The sequence below is a fragment of the Balaenoptera ricei genome, chromosome 7 (genome assembly GCF_028023285.1).
Source record: "Balaenoptera ricei isolate mBalRic1 chromosome 7, mBalRic1.hap2, whole genome shotgun sequence".
NCBI classification, from domain to species: domain Eukaryota; kingdom Metazoa; phylum Chordata; class Mammalia; order Artiodactyla; family Balaenopteridae; genus Balaenoptera; species Balaenoptera ricei.
The window spans coordinates 59216799-59238293 of NC_082645.1; the positions used below are offsets into that span (position 1 = coordinate 59216799).

Here is a 21495-nt window from a genome sequence, read left to right on the forward strand (position 1 = left end):
CCTACAGCTAACATCATACTCAATGGGACAAGCTGAAAGCATTTCCTCTAAGATCAGAAACAAGACAAGGATATCCACTGTCACCACTTTTATTCAACATAGTTTTGGAAGTCCTAGCTGCAGCTATCAGAGAAGAAAAAGAAATAAAAGGAATACAAATTGGAAAAGAAAAAGTACAACTGTCACTGTTTGCGGATGACATGATACCATACATAGAAAATCCTAAAGATGCTACCAGAAAACTACTGGAGCTCATCAATGAATTTGGTAAAGTTGCAGGATACAAAATTAATACACAGAAATCTCTTGCATTCCTATACACTAACAATGAAAGATCAGAAAGAGAGATTAAGGAAACAATCCCATTTACCATTGCATCAGAAAGAATAAAATATCTAGGAATAAACCTACCTAAGGAAGCAAAAGACCTGTACTCAGAAAACTATAAGATATTGATGAAAGAAATTAAAGATGACACAAACAGAAGGAGAGGTATACCATGTTCTTGGATTGGAGGAATCAGTATTGTGAAAATGACTGTACTACCCAAAGGAATCTACAGATTCAATGCAATCCCTATCAAATTACCAGTGGCATTCTTCACAGAATTAGAACAAAAATTTTTACAATTTGTATGGAAACACAAAAGACCCCAAATAGCCAAAGTAATCTTGAGAAAGAAGAATGGAGCCGGAGGAATCAGGCTCCCTGACTTCAGACCATACTACAAAGCTACAGTAATCAAGACAGTATGGTACTGGTACAAAAACAGAAATATAGATCAGTGGACCAGGATAGAAAGTTCAGAGATAAACCCACACACCTATGGTCACTTAATCTATGACAAAGGAGGCAAGAATATACAATGGAGAAAAGACAGTCTCTTCTGCAGGCCTAGAGAGTGGACTTAAGGACATGGGGAGGGGGAAGGGTAAGCTGGGACGAAGTGAGAGAGTGGCATTGACATATATAAACTACCAAATGTAAAATAGATAGCTAGTGGGAAGCAGCCGCATAGCGCAGGGAGATCAGCTCCGTGCTTTGTGACCACCTAGAGGGGTGGGATAGGGAGGGTGGGAGGGAGACGCAAGAGGGAGGGGATATGGGGATATATGTATACATATAGCTGATTCACTTTGTTATACAGCAGAAACTACCAACAATGTAAAGCAATTATACTCCAATAAAAATGTTAAAAAAAAAAAAGTCTCTTCGATAAGTGGTGCTGGGAAAACTGGACAGCTACATGTAAAGGAATGAAATTAGAGCACTCCCTAACACCATACACAAAAATAAACTCAAAATGGATTAAAGACCTAAATGTAAGGCCAGACACTATAAAACTCTTAGAGGAAAACATAGGCAGAACACTCGTTGACATAAATCACAGTGATCTCTTCTGATCCGCCACCTAGAGTAATGAAAATAAAAAAAAAAAAAAACAAATGGGACCTAATGAAACTTAAAAGCTTTTGCACGACAAGGGAAACCATAAACAAAATGAAAAGACAACCCTCAGAATGGGAGAAAATATTTGCAAATGAAACAACAGACAAAGGATTAATCTCCAAAATATACAAGCAGCTCATGCAGCTCAATATCAAAAAAACAAACACCCCAATCAAAAAATGGGTGGAAGATCTAAATAGACATTTCTCCAAAGAAGCCATACATATGGCCAAAAAACACATGAAAAGATGCTCAACATCACTAATTACTAGAGAAATGCAAATCAAAACTACAATGAGGTATCACCTCACACAGGTCAGAATGGCCATCATCAGAAAATCTACAAACAGTAAATGCTAGAGAGGGTGTGGAGAAAAGGGAACCCTCTTACACTGTTGGTGGGAGTGTAAATTGATACAGCCACTATGGAGAACAGTATGGAGGTTCCTTAAAAAACTAAAAACAGAACTACCATATGACCCAGCAATCCCACTACTGGGCATATACCCTGAGAAAACCATAATTCAAAAAGACACATGCACCCCAATGTTCATTGCAGCACTATTTACAATAGCCAGGACATGGAAGCAACCTAAATGTCCATCAGCAGAGGAATGGATAAAGAAAATGTGGTATTAAAAAAAAAAAGAAGAAGAAGATGTGGTATATATATACAATGGAATATTACTCAGCCAAAAAAAGGATCAAAATAATGCCATTTGCAGTGACATGGATGGACCTAGAGATTGTCATACAGAGTGAAGTAAGTCAGAGAAAGACAAATATCATATATTATCGCTTATATGTGGAATCTAGAAAAATGGTACAGATGAACTTATTTGCAAAGCAGAAATAGAGTCACAGATGTAGAAAACAAACGTATGGTTACCAAGGGGGGAAAGGTGGCGGTGGGATGAATTGGGAGATTGAGATTGACATATATACACTAGTATATATGAAATAGGTAACTAATGAGAACCTACTGTGTAACACAGGGAACTCTACTCAGTGCTCTGTGGTGACCTAGATGGAAAGGGAATCTAAGAAAGAGTGGATATATGTATATGTATAGCTGATTCACTTTGCTGTAAGCAGAAACTGACACAACATTGTAAAGCAACTATACTCCAATATCATTTAATTTTTTAAAAATGAGAAAAAATTTTTAAAAAATCAGTTATCTGAGATTAGAGCTTAAAAAAAGATTAGATATAATCTATGCAAAGGAACTAGCACAGTTCTAGACATAATAAATGCCCAATTAAAGATGATGGCAAGTTGTTTTTGGTCATGGTGATAGAAGTAGTAGTAATAATAGTAGCGATAGTAGTATTTAAAAAGTTCCTGTAAAGCTATCCTGATATAAAGAGTCAAGACCCCTCTGGTTTAGCTCTAGCGCTGTGGACTAAAATAAACATCGAGGATTCCAACACTTTAGAACAATGCTTACTCTCAGCTTTAAACTGAGAGCCAAATTTTATTTTCCTGTGTTCCTGGCTCTTATCTCAGGGATAAATCTGAGATTGACTTTGGGCCCAAGACTCACCCTTGTCAATATGGCCAGGTTTCACTGGCAACACCGTCAAATGATAACTTTCAGAGCTTCCTTGATTGTTAGAGCCTTCTTAGCGTTTAAAATATTAATTGGTCACTTTATTTTCAAAACCTTTTTGAAGCCAGAAACCTTATCACCAGCTGAAAGGAGCTTTAACGAAACATCTGTTTTGAATTATATTTTTCCTTGTGGATTTGCTTATGGCTATACATAAATATTTATCTGGACTATTTCAATAAACCTTAAATCATCAGTGATCCTTATGCAAAGGACTCTTTTAGAAGGACCGTGGATGTCCAGAATATCAGAAATTAGAGTTTTCTTTATAGGACCAGATTCCAAGGGCCAGAGGCCTTTTAAAATATTTGGAGGTGTTTGGTGGTTTTCAACATCTTTTGTTTTCCTATTTCTGTATATCTGTTAATGCTGTTCCTTCTAAATAGAAATCCCTTGCCAGTTCTTTCTTTACCTGTTGATATTTAACCATCTTTCAAGGTCTCACCCACGTGGCACCTCCTGCAGGGCCTTGAAGCAGACTAGTGCCAAAAGAAGAGCAGCGCAGGTGGCAGAATAGAGTGGGCCCTGGCCCCGAGGCAGGATGTATGGGGTGGGGGGCATTCTGGGGAGGGTGAGATGTCCGGTGGGATAAAGACTGAGGATGGGGTGGGAGTGTTGTGATGCAGGGAGAGCTACTATAGGGAATAAGGCAGATGGGAGCCAGGATTTGGGAAGCCTTAAAAGCTGCATGAATATTTTGGACCTTATTCTGTAAGCCAAGAGATGCACACCCACAGTCGCTGGGTAGAGTATGGTCTGCAGACATTTAATTTGGCCTGACAATAGTTTTGAAATTCTCAATTAGTTTCCAACATGTAAAAATAGAAATATTTCATGTAACAATTCAGATTTCTGATGGCTCCTGAAAAGTTGGAGTATCTAGCAGTAATCTCTTAGAACTGAAGAGAGGCTGTTTTCCATTGATACCAACCCACTGGCCTGCTTAATCCATGGCCTGACCCCACCAGCATCTGAGTCTGATTCCTGCCCTATGTGTACAGGGGCTCCATGCAGGTAGAGAAAACAGTTTAGGCTACAGACTCTGGAGCCAAATTGCTTCTTTTCTAGGCCCAGGTCTGTGTCCAACTAGCTAAATGACCTTGGGCAAGTTAAGCATATTTCTAACACTGGTATTTACCTTATATGGCGGTTGTGAGAATAAGCCATAGTTAAATTTTAGAGAACTATCTAGCATATAGTAAGTACACAAAAAATGTTAGCTGTTTACTATATTCTACACAACATAGTAAACTCCAGGGCTTAAACTGTCACATATTTCTGTATGACTCACCAAATCTAGAATCTAGAATCTTTGGCCATTATAGGCATAAAATGAAAAATGAAAGTAATTAATGAATGGATGAATGAATATGTGCTCTTGAATTTTTATTTCAGTTGGGTCCAAAACTAAATTTTATTACTTTGTCCTCAAGAAATGCTTCCTATTTATCTTGGGTTTGACTTGAACACAATAATTAATTTTTGATAAGGTGGGAAGCTGGCTTTCTCAAAAAGCCAACAGTGCTAACAAAATAAGTGAAGGGGGATGCTGTTAATACTGTGTAGTTTTTCTGTAATGGATCTGCTTTCCTAAGTCAAAAATAAGCCTGCCCCAAGTTTGGGAAGATGTTTAATTATGTATTTTCTTTAAAAGCTCAGTTATTAGCAGGTAGCTGTCTATAGTTAATTCCTTAACTTAAAGGTCAGTTGCCAGGAATCAGCACATAGTGAACTTAAGCAGAAATGATGTTAGAACGCATGTTTGACTTGGGTTCTCCAGCGACCTCCACCCCTACATGAGATCCCTACTTCAAGGCACTGATTTTGTGTCTGGTGCCTCAAAGATGGAGCATGTCCAGACACAATTTGGACAGTCTGTCAGAACGGGTTTCCAGTATGTCCAACACATCTCATACATAGCTGAGGTTTCTATACCACTCCACCAAGGTCTTTAACGTGTTCACCTGTGGACAGACTTTTGTGCTTATGTTAATCTGTCCCTAAACACGTTTGCTATCAGCAAATGATGATGACATCAGCAAATGATGGCTTGAGCTCTGTGAAGTTGACCTGCAGGGTTGGATTCACTTTCTCTCTGGAAAACTTGCACATTTACAGAGAACTTGGGTCCAGCAACATTTACTTTTATTTGGAGAAACATCATCTAAAACTGAATGATATCGTCTAAAAAACTGCTTTCTAACTTTATACTGTAAATGTCAAGCAGTTCTCTTATTTATAAAAAGTCAATTTTTTAATATGCTAATGCCTCTGCTTTTTCTAAAGTAATCTCAACCTCTCTTTAGATCTCTCCCTTTCCTTCTGTCTTTCTTTCCTTGCTTCTCTCTCTCTCTTTCTTCATCTCTCTCCTTATAGAATTAATACCTCTATCTCTAAAGTTCTGCTTTCCGACCTAAAGGACAATTTCCAGTAAAGACAAACTCTGACAAATTCTTCTGACCATTTCGCCATCCCTTGTTCCCTTCCTACATTACTCTTTTTGTGAGTGTAGGGAATTCTAGAAATTCAACACATCTCTGGTATCTACTGTGCTTGTATCCTCATCAAGACCTTTGCTATATTCAAGCTCAGAATGAATTTTTGACAAAAATACCTTTTCATATTGAGGCTATTGTGAAAGGAAAGAAACTTGAGAAAAGAAAACTTGCTCAAGTTGAAAATATTGCAGGAAACAATATTTGTGTAAAAAATGAATTCTGTATGAAAGCACTTCATTATGAACACTTAAAGAAACTGAGACTATAATCCTTCAGGTTGAAAGAAGATTAACTTTGCACATGTCCACAGCCTCTTTAACTTTATTTCATTTTCTTCTCTGGGTTAGAAGGAAAAATATTAGTGTTTCAGTTCCAAGTGTATTTTGTGAACTAAACAGCAGTTTGCTCCTACCTGTAGGACACAAATATGCCAGCATCTTTCCCATTAGCATTGCTCCGGTCGCTTTAAATTCAGAAGGAACCTGAATGAGTGTTTGCCACAGAAGCTGTTGACAGTGGTAATGCCACACTCTCTGTGTGCATCTTAGTAACTTCTCAGACTTGTCTCCTTGATGAGTAGACATAACAGGAGGAGAGTTGAGTTTTTTCTTTTCATCTGAATGGTGTAGGTCAGGGAGACAGAGAGGAATAGAGAGCTCTGGTGAAACAGAGCTCTAGCAACTGCTGTGATTGGGAAATTAGATAATAAACAGTCCCTGATACCAAGATTCTAATGGCCTAAGATCAACACAGTCTGGAGACGCAGGCAGGAGTGGCCTTCCGCGCTCTGGCCCAGACCCTCCCTGGAGAGCTCTTTGTGTCAACAAGAACAGCCAGCGCTCCTGGCCGGCTCCCAGCACTCAGAATGGGGCTATCATTTTTGTTTGCTTTGCAAATATCTTAATGGGAAGTGGTTCAACACCACCTATGGGTTAATCTGAGGGGTTCTGCTTGGCAGCTGTCGGCTCTGAGAACCACATGGCCGTTCTCCGGTGGAGGGAGTCGGGCTGACTGTTAACTGCCCAGCGCCAGGTTGAGGCATGTTCTTTGCTTATTGGATTTACTGACTGGCAGGAAGCACCTTGTTGTCTTTTATTTTTAGTTTGTTCCTCCTGGGAGGGTAAAGGTGTCATTCTCAGATTCAGTTGTGCTTTTCCCTCTAGGGCAGGATGGTTGTTTGAATTAGTTTCACTAGCATGCACCATATTTCTTTCACCCAAGCTCATTCCCATAGAATCTGAAATGTGATAATAAAAGTGGTGGTGTGGTGGTGATGGAGGTTCTGGTATTGTTGCAGGAAGAAGGATCTAGTATGTTAGCCTGGGGGTGGGGGGAGAGCTCCACAGCACTGTCTTCACCTGGGAGCTCCGTAGTTGAATAGATACTTAATTTCTTAAGAATCCTTGCTCTACTGTTCCCTTAGTTTTCTCTTCTCTGCCTGAATCTGGCTTTCACTTGTCTTGACCCATGGGAATGCCTCCCTGGGTGAGTTGGCCAACTCATGTCTTTCTCGAACTGTGTCAGCTGACATTGGCACAAATGAGCACTTTATGCTTTCCTCCCTGGATTTTAGGCAGGGTTGGATACTTTCCACAGTGCAGGTTAGGGAAGTTTCTAGACTAATGACAGACTTGTAGGCAGTTTCCAAATGCCCCATTTGTAAAAATGCATAAAGTTCAGATGACTCTATAGATCCTGGAACAAATGTCCAGCTACCCTCAGTAATAGTGCAGCCTTGCTTCTAAGACCTTTTCCTTTCCTGAAGGTTTCCACACCTATTTGTAGGGTTGCCTGGTGGTTGAGAGCAGGGGCCCTGGACTCCACTAGACCTGCTACTACTAAGGGTAAGATCTTGATGAACTTACTTATTTTCTCAGAGCCTCTGTTTCCTCATCTTTAAATGGAAGATAAAAATGGCATAATGACTACCTCACCAGGTCATGAAAGTTAAACGAGAGAACACATACAAAGCACACGGCATTTCATCTGACACACAAAAAGCACTCATGAATAGTAGTAATAGGGAGAGTTACTATTGTTATTTCGGAGGCATACACCTTTCTTTATGTAAACCCTAGTGTTATACATTCCTTTCCAAAGTCCTCATTTTGAAGTCTGTTAATCCCAACCCTTTAAAATTAAGCCAGTGCCAAACTGAGGACAATTTCAGTATCAAAGTAAATAATGATAATAAAAGAATATAATATATTGAATACAGTAAGAATTCATGAATCCACATTGATAGAAGGAAGGAGGAAATGAAGGAAAGAAGAAAGGAAGGAAGGGAGAGAGAGAGGAAGGAAGGGAAGTGGGGGAGGAAGGAAAAAAAAAACAGAGTAGGCTTTTCCTTGCAGTAAGATGTGAAATAATAAATGTAAAAGGAATGATGAAGGCATAAAATCACCATTTGGCAGCTACCAAAATAATCATTGTTTCAGGCAGAAATCTTCAATGGATGCTAAAACTGGTAAGTGAAAGCTTAAGGAGTAACAAGCTATTTGCATAGTCTTAGAGTAAATCTCCATAAGATGCTTATTAATTACAAAAGGTCAGTGGGAGAAATGTGGCAGACACCACCTTAACCAAGTGATGGAAGTTAGCATCACCAGTAATCAGACAAATTGACAGCATGTGCCTCCTGATAGGACGCACTGAGAAGAACACAACATCACTTCTGTGGATTTCCTGCCAAATATGCGTAACCTGAATTTAATCATGAGGAAACAGCAGATAAACCAAACAAAGGGACTTCTTCCAAAATGACTGACCTGTGGGCTTCAAAATCAAATGCAAAGGGTGACTGAGGAACTGTTCCAGATGAAAGGAGATTAAAGGAACATGACAACTGAATGCAATGTATGATCCAGAATTCTCTTTTTCTGTAGAAGACATCATTGAGACAATAGGCAACATCTGAGTATAATCTACACATTGGATAATAGCATTATAGTAACATTAATTTCCTGACTTTGATCATTGCACTATCGTCATATAGGCGAGTGCCCTTGCTTTTAAGAAACACACACTGAAGTATTTAGGGATAAAGGAATATCAGGTGCAACTGACTCTCAAATGCTTCAGAAAAAATTTTATGTATTTGTATGTGTGTATGGTTATCAGTATACATATACCAAAAGAAAGACAGAGAGAGGATAAAGCAAATGTATACATTGCTAATATTTGGAGAACCTGCTGAGGAATATACAGAATTCCTTATACTAGTCTTGCATCTTTTCTATAAATATGAAATTAGGTCAAAATAAAATGTTAAAATGAAAAAAGTAAGACAGTGCTACTTCCCTCATTTAGACAGGGCAGTCCATCAGCCACTTTCTCTTTAGAAACTGATCCCTCCCCATCCACACCTCCATGTCTGTCCACATCAGCATGGCACTGCTCAGGGTCTGTCCTCGAGCTTCTCCCCTGTGACCTCGCCGACTGGTCAGCACCTGCTGCACACAATCTTGTTCAGGCTTTTTCACTTCATTTTTTCAAAACTCCCTAAAGTGTTTCTCCTCTACCCTCACGCCCCTGCCCTCATCTGTCTTTGGGTCTCATCACTTAGTGCCACGCTCATCCTGCACTTATTTCAGGGCTTCTTGCTTCTCTTTCTCCGAAATGAACACTGCGTTCAGAATTAAAGGGGGAAAACTGGATTAAATATTATCTTTGGGGGCTGTGCTGGCGACAAGAGCATCATCCAAGAAACGTGGATGTTAGACCCATCTCTTCCTCTGACTCACCTGGACAAGTCCTATCACCCCTCTGGGCCTCAGTTTCCCCGCTTACAACATGAAAAAAATATATAGTAACTGGTCTCTGAAGTTTCCTTTGCCTCCACAAGTCTGTGCCTGGCCTAATCCACTCTTTAAAGTGCTAAAACTGTAACTCAACCCACAAGTTACCTTGTGACCCCACCCAACGGAGGGACAAAGGTTACAGAGTGGAAGCCACTCTAGATACCTGTCATTGTCATTCTCCACCCTGCCGAGCCTGAAGTGTCCAAGTTCAGGGATTTGTCTTTCAGAAGTGCAGTAAGTATAACACTTTGCTGAGTGTGCATTTTATTTCTAAATTCTGACCATTTATACCTCTCAATTTAATCCTCTTAAAATCCTGTTGTCTTATATTTTCATTTTATTCTGCCAGAAAGGACAAATTAATCTTTTTGCCCCAGTTTGGCAAGAGTTTTTATTCATATTTTGCCGATGAAGAAGCTGAGGTGCTGATTTGCCCAAGTTAGAGTTGCCACCTTTGGCAAATGAAGATGCAGGATACCCACAGAAATTTGAACTTTATATAAACAACAAATTTCTTTTTAGCGTAAGTATGTCCCATGAAGTACTTGAAAATTTTTATGCTAAAAAAACTATTCACCTTGTACCTGGAATTCAAATTTAACTGGGTGTCCTGTATTTTATATGGCAACACTAGCCCAAGTGCTTGGGAACTAATATATCATGAATATGTATGTATATATCATGAATATATATATATATCATAAAGTGTGTTGCTAAACTTTTACCCAGTGTTTACATCAGTCCTCTGACCTCTATGTGCCATAACATATAAAGTTTTTTACCCGTTAGGCGCTTTCAGTTGAAAATGCATTCAAAGACATCAATTCCCATTTATTTACTAAGGTCTTTACTCACATATCATCTACTGTACCCACTTCATCTAAAATCGCAGAGCCTGCCACCAGCACTTCCTATACCCCTTCCCTGCTTTAATTTTCTTCTTTGGCCCTTACTTCTATTGAACATGCTAACATATGTACTTATTTTTTCATTTATTATCTACCTTCCCCGCTAGAATGTAGGTTCTTATGAGCATAGGCATCTTAGATTTCCTGTTCACTGCTGTATCCTCCAAAACAGTAGGAGACAAATTAAAAGGGCTCAATAAATATTTGTGGAATGAATGAATGATGTCTGGGAGGCTGTCGCGGACCCTATATTGCACAATGTAATATCCGTTCTTATAATCATAGAGAATCTCAAGAAGGCTTGCCACCAAATTAGAGCCTTGAGTGTGGCACAGATGTGTATAATCTTAATATTAGTCCATAGACATAAGGTGAGTAAAAGGTCAGCAGGTCAGGGGTTAAGTATTACCTCTAGACCTAGTCTGGATTTAATTTAATCTGCCTCCTGGTAGGTTTTCTAGAGTTAAATGTTTGTCACCCCAGGTGTCATTTATTAAGATCCCAAATATGATTGAGTGAATATCTGGAAGAGTCCAGTAACGAAATGGCACTGGAGGCTGAGAGCACACGCTCTGTGTCCACAGGATCTGGGTTTGTATCTGCGTATCTGGGTACCTCCTGGGCAGGTTCCTCAAACAGCCCAAGCTTCAGCTGTGAAATGGAGACCCTGGTAGGATCTCCATTTCTAGTGTGGATGCGAGGATTGAATGGTCAGCTCTTCCGGCTGTGCTGTGGCCCTCAGCCCGTGGCCATGCAGTCCTTTGGGTCACGTGCTCTTCCTTACTACTGCATCTTAATTGCATCCCCAGCCCTGAGGTCGAGTTTTCTCTTGGCTCCCTTGGTTGCTGGCAAAGAACTGAAGTAAGCTTTATGGGTTACTTTAAGTTTAGGTTACTTTAAGGGCTCTCCACTGAGTGTCCTTTTTTTCCAATAAGGCAAACATTCTCAGCAGAATGAAGAAAAGCCTTCTGCTCTTACCTTAGACTTCACACAGTGACAGCTGCCTGCAATAAAATAGTAAAGGAGAGAAAAAAAGAAATGAGGATACAAGAAGTGGCAAATTAAGGCTGTATGGGCTCATGGTTGGGGAAAAACAATGAGGCAAACAAATGTGATCAAATTTAAAGGGCTCAGTGGGATTTGGGAAATTAGCATAAGTACGTAAACTAGTAGTGCTAACTTACAGCAATGGCATTATGAAACATTTATCAGCCTTTTTGAGCCCTTTTGTTGAATTTCTCCTTGAGCCATGTTCTAAAACTTAGAATAATTGTGTCCAAGATCAAATAAATATCCATAAATTTAAGTATAACTTACATTCAACTCATTCGGTAATGACACTGACTTGGGGTGAGATACAGGGTATGCACTCAAAACAGAAAAGTTACCAAGTAGCCAAACCCAATGAGAAAAAAATAATACAAAAGCTGTCGTCATTCCTTTTTGTTTCCCTTTTTTCCTACTGCGATGGTGATCTTATTTTGCATGATTATTGCTTTCATTTCTCCTATACTCTTTGTATTTCCTTCATACCATATATTAAAGCCCGGGAATAATGTTTTCCCTCTTTAGAAATCAAGAAATGCCAATTAAAATAATCATGAGTTACCACTTTTTTTTTTTTTTTTTTTTTGGCTAGAGAGGTAAGCAAAGATTAAAAAGACTGATAATACCCAGTGTTGGTGATATGGCAAATGGGTCCTTTCATAGTCTTATAGTCATGAGTGTTCATTTTTGTTGCTTTTTAAAGGAGAATTTGATGATACAATTCAAAAGCTTTAAAACAGAAAATTTGTTCACCCTTTAACCTAATAGCCTTAAATTTAGATTTATCCTAGTCAAATTTGTATGGGTACTCATAACTATATGCACATATCTTTAATGACCCATTATTTATAATATCATAAAACTGGAAACAACTTAAAAATCCAAAAAAAGAGATTACTTAAATCATTTATGATAATCAACCAATGTAATATTGTACAACCATAAATATGACATATGTGCACACTTACATATGTTGTATTCCACACAAAAGTATGGGAAGATGCTCATAATACAAAAGGTAAGTTAAAATGGCAAATATATCATGAGCCATTATTTTTTTAAATGTATATTATACATAGAAAAGCATCTGAAAATATATACAGAAAGATATTATATCTGGGCGTTGAGATTCTCCCAGAATTTTATTTTCTTCTCCTTGAATATTTGTATTTTATACAGTATAACAGTGAATATATATTATTTTTTAATCAGAAAAAAACTTTAATCAGACAGAGGGAAATAAAGGAAACATTTTACCACCAGTTCTTTTAGTCATTTACTTTGGGCAGAAAGTCAGATATTGCTACACTTTCATTGATTAGTGATTGGTGAATATTCAGACCTCTTGGGAGTTTAGAGCATTTTCATCAAATAAAAAATAGAGAAGAAAAGATAACACCGATGACCACAGGAGTAAGAAGAACTGTGATATCTCAAAAGCCAAGTGAATTACGGTACTTGCTCTTCGCTTTCCCTCCCTTGATCAAAATTTGATGAAGCTTGCCTTCGGTAGATGATTTGCACTTTTAATTGGTCAAGATGTGGTACCAGATGAGTCAGTTACAGAACCAAGTTTTCAGTGTGGTTATGCTCAGTAGACTGTGGGAACACACCAAGGAGCCTCCAACTCTGCCCCGAGTGGAAGGGGTGGCCGGGATGGGGATGGGACAGGAAAGGCTCTTCAGAGGAGCTGACCCCCTGAGCTAAAGGGTACGGATGCAGTGGCCAGGTGGGCAAGAGAGGAAATGACATTGCAGCTAAAAGCACAGAAGTATGAATACAACCCTGGGGGGATTTAGTGTGTGCTTTGCAAATACTTAGGTGGTGGTGGTGAATAGAAAACAACAAAGCATTCTAGAAATCCTAACTTTTTAGTTTTTGTAATAAAAGATGCATTAACTTATACACTTTGGGTGCCTTTGAACTTAACACAATAATCTGTGTTCTTAAAACATTATCTTCCAATCTCCTGTGCCTTCAAAGCTATTTAAATAAATATAAGCAGTAAGAAGAATATGCAATGACACCTAGCTGATATAAATCAGGAAAGAGTTGATACATAGTGACAGTGTGGGTATATTCAGATCTGGGTGTTGTTCCACGTTTATACCCTCAACCCTTAAAATATTCAGATTCCATATAAGAGCTAAATAAGTATGCTTGAGTTGCCAGTTCAGCCTACGGCCAGTTCATATAGAAACCTTGTTAGCACTCAGGTTAGCACAGGATCTTTTACACAGGGCAGTGTCCTCTTCTCTGATGTCATCCCTTAAATGTCTTAATTTACCTTCAGAACTTGAACTTATTGAAACCATTTCTAAAGGTGTTTATGTTTTCTATTATCTTTCATGGTAATAACTTCCAGAAGGAAAGTTGTATGACTTATTTGTCTGAAACCTGCCTCCCTCAAGATTCATGGGCCTCCTACTGTGTTAAAATATCTTGGTCTGAGCATATCTTTTGCAGGGTGGATTGGCTGCTGATTCTTGGGAAAAAGAAATGACCTCTTTGTATTAAAAGCTCCATGTACAGATTTTTTTCAGAGCTGTTGAAGAGGCAGGAACAAATTTGCTTGGTTATGCTTATTAGCCTTTCTCCCAGGGCTACCAAGTAAGACATGAGTTTACAATGAGAACTACTCCCAAATCTGGACACAGCGGGAAGCTAAGAAAAATCAATCCACAGTGAATAAGCTGCAACCTATCCTGTTTTGAAATTAGATTGTGCTTGCAAGTGAATGACTAATGGCTTTCATTTGTGGATGACTAATGGATTTCTCAGTTTGTCTAGAAGCCATTCTAAATTATAATTGATAAAAGATAACACACAATCTTGCCAGTTTTATCAAAGTTAATAAAAACTGTGCAAAGAAATTTAAACGAAGTTTAGAAAATGGAGAGTCAAAGGGTAGCGTGTCTCTATTCGTGTCCAAGAAAAAAGTTACTGATTCTAACCCTAAAGTTGAAAAAGGCCAGTTACAAGACCTGATTGGTCAGATCCTGGAAGAGCACCCTGCTTCCTTTGTTTTCATTCTTATGTGTAATTTGGTCTCCAGAGTGTATCAGCCCAACTAGTGAGGGGGAAAGTATAGTCCAGATTATTGTATTCACTGTAAAATCACACACTGGCATTCTACTTTTCAAATACGACTCTTCTGAGTTTGGTTAGTACAACTCGGCTCTCGAAAAAATCATTAGCCCTCAACGAACTGGCAAACTGACTTTTGGAGGCTGCAAAGCTGAGACCCAGTTTTGGAACAAGGTGACTGCACCTAGTGCTGCCAGCCCAGCACGACGAAGCCAGCTGGCCGCACGGGTCTTCGCTGCACGAGAGAGGTGCTGGGGCGTTCCTGGCAGCCCTGTGCTCAGGAGCCAGCCTTCCCCCTGCCTCCCACCCGGTCGCACCGGGATTGGGGGTTAAGAAAAGGGAATTCAGCGTGACTTTCGTCTGGGGGGCTTTTCAGGCAGAGGCCCAGCAGAAGGGTTTTCAGTGGTGACGGAGAATTTTCGTCTCCCCAAGAACCCACAATTCAATGACTGCAGTAAAGCAGCAGAGTGGCCAAGCCCTGGAGGTAATCCACTTAAGACTTTAGTCATGACTTCTGAGAGGCTACAGGAGCCCTAGAAATATGCAGTGAATCATTTCTAGAGAGACAACTGCCTCCTATTCACCACCCTTTGATAACCAAATGTATTGCTTCTGTCATTTAGCATCAGATTCCTTACAGAGGCTGAGAACAGTGTTATTTCAGAAAATTTCTCCTGCAGGTTCAAAATAATAATACCATGCTTTAAAATGAATAATTTCTTAATATCATCTAATACCAATCAAAATTTCCCAATTGTTCTAAGAACTGTCCTTTACACCTGTTTGTCCAAGCCAAGATCTAATCTAGGACATTACATCAACTTGTTATTTCCCTAAATCTCTATTAATATACAATACTCCCTTTTTTCATGGCACTGACTTGTTAAGAGAATGAGCCAATTATTCCATAAAATAACTCACCTTCTATATTTGTCTGCTTGATTCTTTGCAGTCCTAGCTTTTCCCCTCTATACCTTGTGTTTGGGGTAAACTGTAAGTTAGATCTAAAACTTGGATTAGATTAAAGTTAAATGTTTTGACTAAAAGAAAAAATATAAATATCCTGGGTGATGTCAAATATTTCATATTGCCTCACATCACAAGACAATATTGTCTGGGCATTAGTGGTGCTAAGATTTGCACTGGATTGAGATGGTAACCTGATTTCTCCCATATGCAGTGCCCTTGCTCCCCTTGTGACCTAAAGAAGGAATCTGTATGGTGGTACTTTGGCACCATATGAATGTCCTATTCACCATCAATCATTTGTCTAAGGTTTTATCAGTAACCTATAATTCATATCTGAATCAATAATTTCCCTTGGAGTCTCCTTTTCTATGTAGGCAGGTTTTATGCTGCACTATTTACTAGTTATGACATGAAACAAGTCATTAGCTTCTTGAGTCTTAATTTCCTCACCTGTAAAAATATATAAAAATATATAAAAATATATAAAAATAGAACCAATATATAAAAAATATATAAAAATAGAACCAATCCACATGGTTGTTGGAAGTATTAGATGAGATAACCATGTATCCATGCTTTGACCGTGGCCTGGTGGCATGTGTGCAGGCAATAAGCATTGGATATTTTTTCATTGTGCTTTTCCTTATTTTGGTGGTGACAGCTTGCAAAGCATTATCCATTTGTTGCCAGGCTCAAGTCCCTGAGGCAAATGACAACATATCTGATAAATTTGCTGCAAAGGAGTTGAGGCAGTTAGACTTTTGAAGAAAATTGACTTAACCCTTTTTTAAAAGGCAAATTGGAACTTGTTTCAAGTAAGGGCTGCTCAGGTTAGTGTTTTCTAAGGCATGTTATAAGAACCAGGGCCTCGGACATGCTCCAGGGGAGGGTTCCATTGTTAGGGTAACGTCTGGGGAATGCTGCCTGTTCTCTCCCACTCTTAAGGTTTCACTGTGCATATTATTAAGTTAAAGGTTCTGGAAATCCTCTTAGGAAAGAAACCTGCCTAACTTTGTTTAGTCAAGTATTTTCTCATCTATTTGCCTTTGGACACTACCCATCCTGCATCCGCCTTTTAAAACCATGTAACACATGTAAAAATTATATTGAGATGCCTTAGATTCTCCCAAAGGCTTGAATGAGAAGGTAGTCAAACCGATGAGCTGACTGCCAGTGTATTGTTGGAGGGTATCTGCACTGACCTTGGGACCTGAAAAGCCATGCAAGCAAGAGGAGTTCTTAAGAGGTTTCATTTTCTTGTAGGTGCAGGAAAGGCAGAAATTGGAGACCCCATGGTAATTCAACAGCTAAACTCTCTTCCTTAGATTTTCTCCAAAGCCCACCAGGACTCCTAGAAGAACTGAATCCACCTGTGCTATAGGTGTCCCACTGCCACTGAGACCTGCCTAAGCTGACAGGAATGAGTTCCTTGGGCCAATGCACAGAGACCCAAGGGCATTGGAGAGGGGGGTGTCACTGTTCAGAGGAAGAGCAGAGGATTTGGAGTCAAACTAACAGGGGTCAGTGTCTTAGCTCTGCCAGGTGCATGCCATGATCCCTGGGCAGATCCCTTGCCCTCTCTGAACTACAGTTTCTTCAGCTATATAATAGGGACAGTTAAAGCACTTAGCTCAAATGGTTGTGAAATTCTTATTAGATATATAAAAGCATTTTTAAAAATATGAAGTGCTATATAAATGCTACTTAATTTAATTTTAATGTAAAGGGTATTCTTCATGGCCCATATTTTGGGGGTCCCCTAGCCCTTTCATTCATTCAAGTTGTCAAATATTTATTGAGCACTTACAGTGTACCAGGCACAGGGTTAGATGCTAATATAGAATACAGAATAAAGCAGACCTAGTCCCCACCTTCTTGGAACTTACGTTTCATAGTGGGAGACATATGATAAACAATTATACACACACAAATAAATATATATTTATATTCATCATAGTCTCCTCTCCCCAGGTACTGATGTGATATTTTTTAAATGGGTATATTGTTTATAATGTATATAGATGCATTTTGAAGGTAATACCAATGAACCATTCACAGAAATTCAAAACATGAAATTGTCAGTTTAAGTAAAGAATAAGATTTTAAATGTGGAACTAGAAGAGCCCTTAGGAATAACTTATTTCAATCCCTTAATTTTATAGATGAGGAAAACTAGAACCCAGAATACTACAGAAATTTACCCAATTGTGTGTGTGTGTGTGTGTGTGTGTGCGCGCGCACGCATGCATGTGTGTGTATAAGAGAGACAGAGACAGAGACCAGAGAGGAAGATCAGGGATCTTGAGGCAGGAGTTAGAATCCAGACTTCCCTTCCCCTAGTCAGTGCTTTCCACATTCCTGGGTTCCATATGAAAGGAGTTGTAAGAGTCTGTTTATATAACAGTGAGTTATAATCATCACACTTTTATACAGTGTGTTCCAATTTCTGGAAATTGGGGCACAGCACAGTTGATTTTTCCAAACTTTCCTCCATGAAACATTACTAGATATTAATAGGTTATCACTTTTTAAATTTCTCGGTTACAGTAGTTAAGGAAACTGAATTCTCCCCCCATACACCCCACTTTAGAAACCCATAAATGCATATTGTGATTGTGAAAGATCATTCTGCAGTAAGGAAACCTCTTAAACTATGTACAGTTCAGCATTTCCCAAACTTATTTGACTACAGGATCTATTTTGAATTATTTAACAACGTGATTAATGTGCTGGGTGGGAAGTAGAGCCTTAGCATCAACTTGGTTGGCTACTCGGTAAAGTCTGTGAACGCCAATAGTAAACTGGATTGGATCACACAACTTTAAAAGGGGCAGTTTCTTGGGTCTTAGCATCTCAGGCTGACTGTGGGTGTATGAGCAGCACCTGGTAGGATGCATTTCCTTAAGTTGACCATATCCTTCTAACCAAGGACTGGAATGGAAAACAATGGAATCTTATTTAAAGAGTATTTTCTGACCCATTTTTGGAGGAAAGCAACCCTCTTTAAGTTTTTTTTTTAATTATCATTTTCAGGCCTTCTAAAAATTATTATTATTTTTATTTTTAGGCATTCACAAGCCCAGAGTTCTTCAGAAGGGTGTGATGTCTTCGCAGGACATTCAAATAAGGTAGAAGGACATCTTGATTCTGAAGTAACTGTATCCTTATTACAGACTCATCCAAGTCCGTGGTCGTGGTGCCTGTCTATGGTGGCTTGGTCAGGCCATCCAAACATGAACTGTTAGTGATAGTTTGAAGGCTTTGAGACAAAAGCCCAGCTTGCTAAAGAATTTTGGTTCAGCAGAGAGACAGGGAGGTACAGTGAAGAGAGAATCAAAAGCCTGGGAGTTTGCTGCTGAGAATAAATGCTAGCTGCTCCCTGAGGTGATTTGTCTGTGCACTCCACTCTCTACAGATGTTAGAGCCTCTTTTTGAGTAAGGACCTGAGGTTCTTTGGTAGCACTATGATATCCTGCTCGAATTCAATATGTGAAATGGAGGCGTCTCTCTGTGACTTGGAGCCCACAGCAGGCTTTGAAGTCTGATCCAATTTTTACTGCCTACTATTTGATGTTGAAAGGATGAAATGAAGAAAATGTACAGTTTTTGCCAGTAACTCTGCTGAGCATATGTAAGATTAAAAAAACAAAATCCTTTGGATGATATACTTAGAAATATTAAGTAGATTAATACCTTCCTATAGGTTTTCTTTTTTCTTTCTTAGGGATAAAAATTAGTATAGGAGAAAATCAGCACATAGCTGTTTTCTACATGGACTATAATTAATTTAAGAGGGGGCTAGGTTGGCTTGTTCAGAGGAAGAAATAAATGGATGAAGCAAAAGGTGCTGAGACTTTGCAGCTAATTGCCCCAAGGAGAGGACCTCTACTCAGTTCTACTGCAAGACACGTGCAACTAACCACATGACCCCAATACACTTAGATTTTTCCCTAGTACCATTGAGGTTAAGGGTCCCTTAGTTAAATGGAAGCCAAGTTCTAAGGCTGCCTCATCAGAGGATAAAAATAATGTTTCTCTTACTGGGTCTTTCTGAAGCACTCAGTTTCTGGGACTGAGTCTCTCTCTTCTCAGACATGCCATGCTGCTCCAGATCGCCCAGGACTGAGTCCCTCGAGGGGAGCCCCTGCAAAATCTGGTAAGAAGAACATTTTGAATTGCAAGCTGTTTCTACCATTTGCATGCTTTTGTACTTTTTAATGAGTTGTTTAGGCAGGACTGTGTAGAAGGCAGATAGTAGTATAACCTAATGTTAGCAGAAAGTTCAGGTTTGGGAAGCCATAAAGACTGGAAACAAAACTTGCATTAGAAGTAGTAGTTTATCGCCCACCTGTGCCACTGAAGTTTACTTTTTTGAAGGAAGAAAATGAATATCAAAGGCCATACTTTTCCCTTTACTTGTAAGAACCTCAAATTAGGAAACTGCTTTAAAACTTTATTTTCTAGTGCTCGCTTCGGCAGCACGTATACTAAAATTGGAACGGTACAGAGAAGATTAGCATGGCCCCTGCACAAGGATGACACGCAAATTTGTGAAGCGTTCCATATTTTTAAAAAAACTTTATTTTCTTAAAGGAAAGATAAACAATTGACCAGCTTTCAGTGGAGCAGATAGTTCAGGGTCAAAATCTAGGGCTTGGTAAAGACTATGGATTTAGAGAGAAGTTCTGTCGTTTTGGCAACACAGCTGTTCTTTCAGCAAGAATGTAGACATCTTGCCACACTCTTATGGAAAATAGAATTTTTGGCCCCTTTTCTAAATTATTCGCTACAGAATATGGTAAAAAGTCAGTTTGGGGCCATATGTATGGCTATAATCAATGCTTTTGGAAGATAAAATAGAAGCATGATCATAAGAAATGTTTATGAACCAGGAAATACTAAGCACAAGGTGGATCATTCCAAAGGAAAAAATCTTTTCGACTTAAAATACTAATACTACACTTACTATTGACCTCATTTATTTTTCTGAAATATGCAATAGTTTCTTAGGTTTCTCAAATTTTCTTCTTAGTCTGTTTTTCAGTGACAAAGTAGTAAAATATGAAGTGGGAAATGCGTAATAAATGTGTTAGGACCTTCAGTTCATACCAAGCAAACTCTTCAAGAGAGATGAGAGAGGATTAGTGTATTATAGCAGAACCTTTTAAATGAATATGCCAAAAATGATAAAACTGTCCAATGGACTAATTTCCCCACAGCCGGATAGTGTTTAGGAATAAGGCCACATGAGGTAGGGGTAGGAGTAGTGCAAAAAAGAAAATTGAGGAAAAAGATCGTGTGGTGGGACAGAATCCATTATGCGTGAATTTGGTTGGCATTTTTCTCTATCCAAACAGACAATTTCTACCTTTTAATTGGGATATTTAGACCATTTACATCTAATGAGATTGTTGATATATTTTGGTTTATATCTATCATCTTGCTATTTGTTTTCCATGTGTCCCATCCGGTCTTTGTTCTCTTTTAGCATTCTACTTTAAAATACACGTAAAAAGAAAATTTTAAAGCATGGTTGAGTAGCCAAAGGCACAGATTCTGGAGTCAGACCTGCCTGTATTCAAATTTCTGCTTTCTGTGTAGTGTTAATAAAGCTATGTAACAACTCCTTGCCTCAATAACTACACATATAAAATTAGGGAAATGGTAGTTCATAGCCAAAGGGTTGTACTGAGGATTAAATAAGCTAGTAGAAGTAAAGGGCACAGCATGGTGTCTGGTTCATAGTAAGGGTACATTATTGTGTCAGATGCTGCAGTGGTATTTACTGCTATTGATATTATATAAATGCAAATTAAGTATAAAAAATGGGTAGAGAAATAAAGTTCTTACTGTAAGGCATTAAGTTTTGGTGGTATAGTTTAGGAGGAGTAAAAATATATTGTATTTTAAATTAACTACTAAGGAGACTTGTTGGATTATAATCATCTTTCCCTTTCTATTTAGAAAAGGATCCCCAAAAGTCAAACTTTTTAATAAGTTTCACATGTGATTTGCTGTAAATGGTTCATATGCACTTTCCTGTCACAGTTGCTCCTTCCTTCCAATCTAGATGGTTTTCTGTTGGGTCTGCCACCACTACCATGACTTCTCCTTAAACTCTTGTA

General features: G+C 38.8%; 1 protein-coding gene and 1 non-coding gene across 2 annotated transcripts in view; both read left to right on the forward strand.

Moving 5' to 3' along the window:
• The window catches only part of MYO3B (myosin IIIB), a 423285-nt gene that overhangs the window by 328117 nt on the left and 73673 nt on the right, over positions 1-21495 (forward strand). The window contains exons 31-32 of the mRNA XM_059927242.1: positions 18438-18498; positions 19427-19526. Coding sequence (XP_059783225.1) covers positions 18438-18498; positions 19427-19526 — 161 coding nt within the window. The remainder of the gene's footprint in view (positions 1-18437; positions 18499-19426; positions 19527-21495) is intronic.
• LOC132369420 (U6 spliceosomal RNA) lies at positions 19834-19940 on the forward strand. Its single transcript, XR_009504395.1, has one exon. It is a non-coding gene; the product is annotated as a U6 spliceosomal RNA (small nuclear RNA).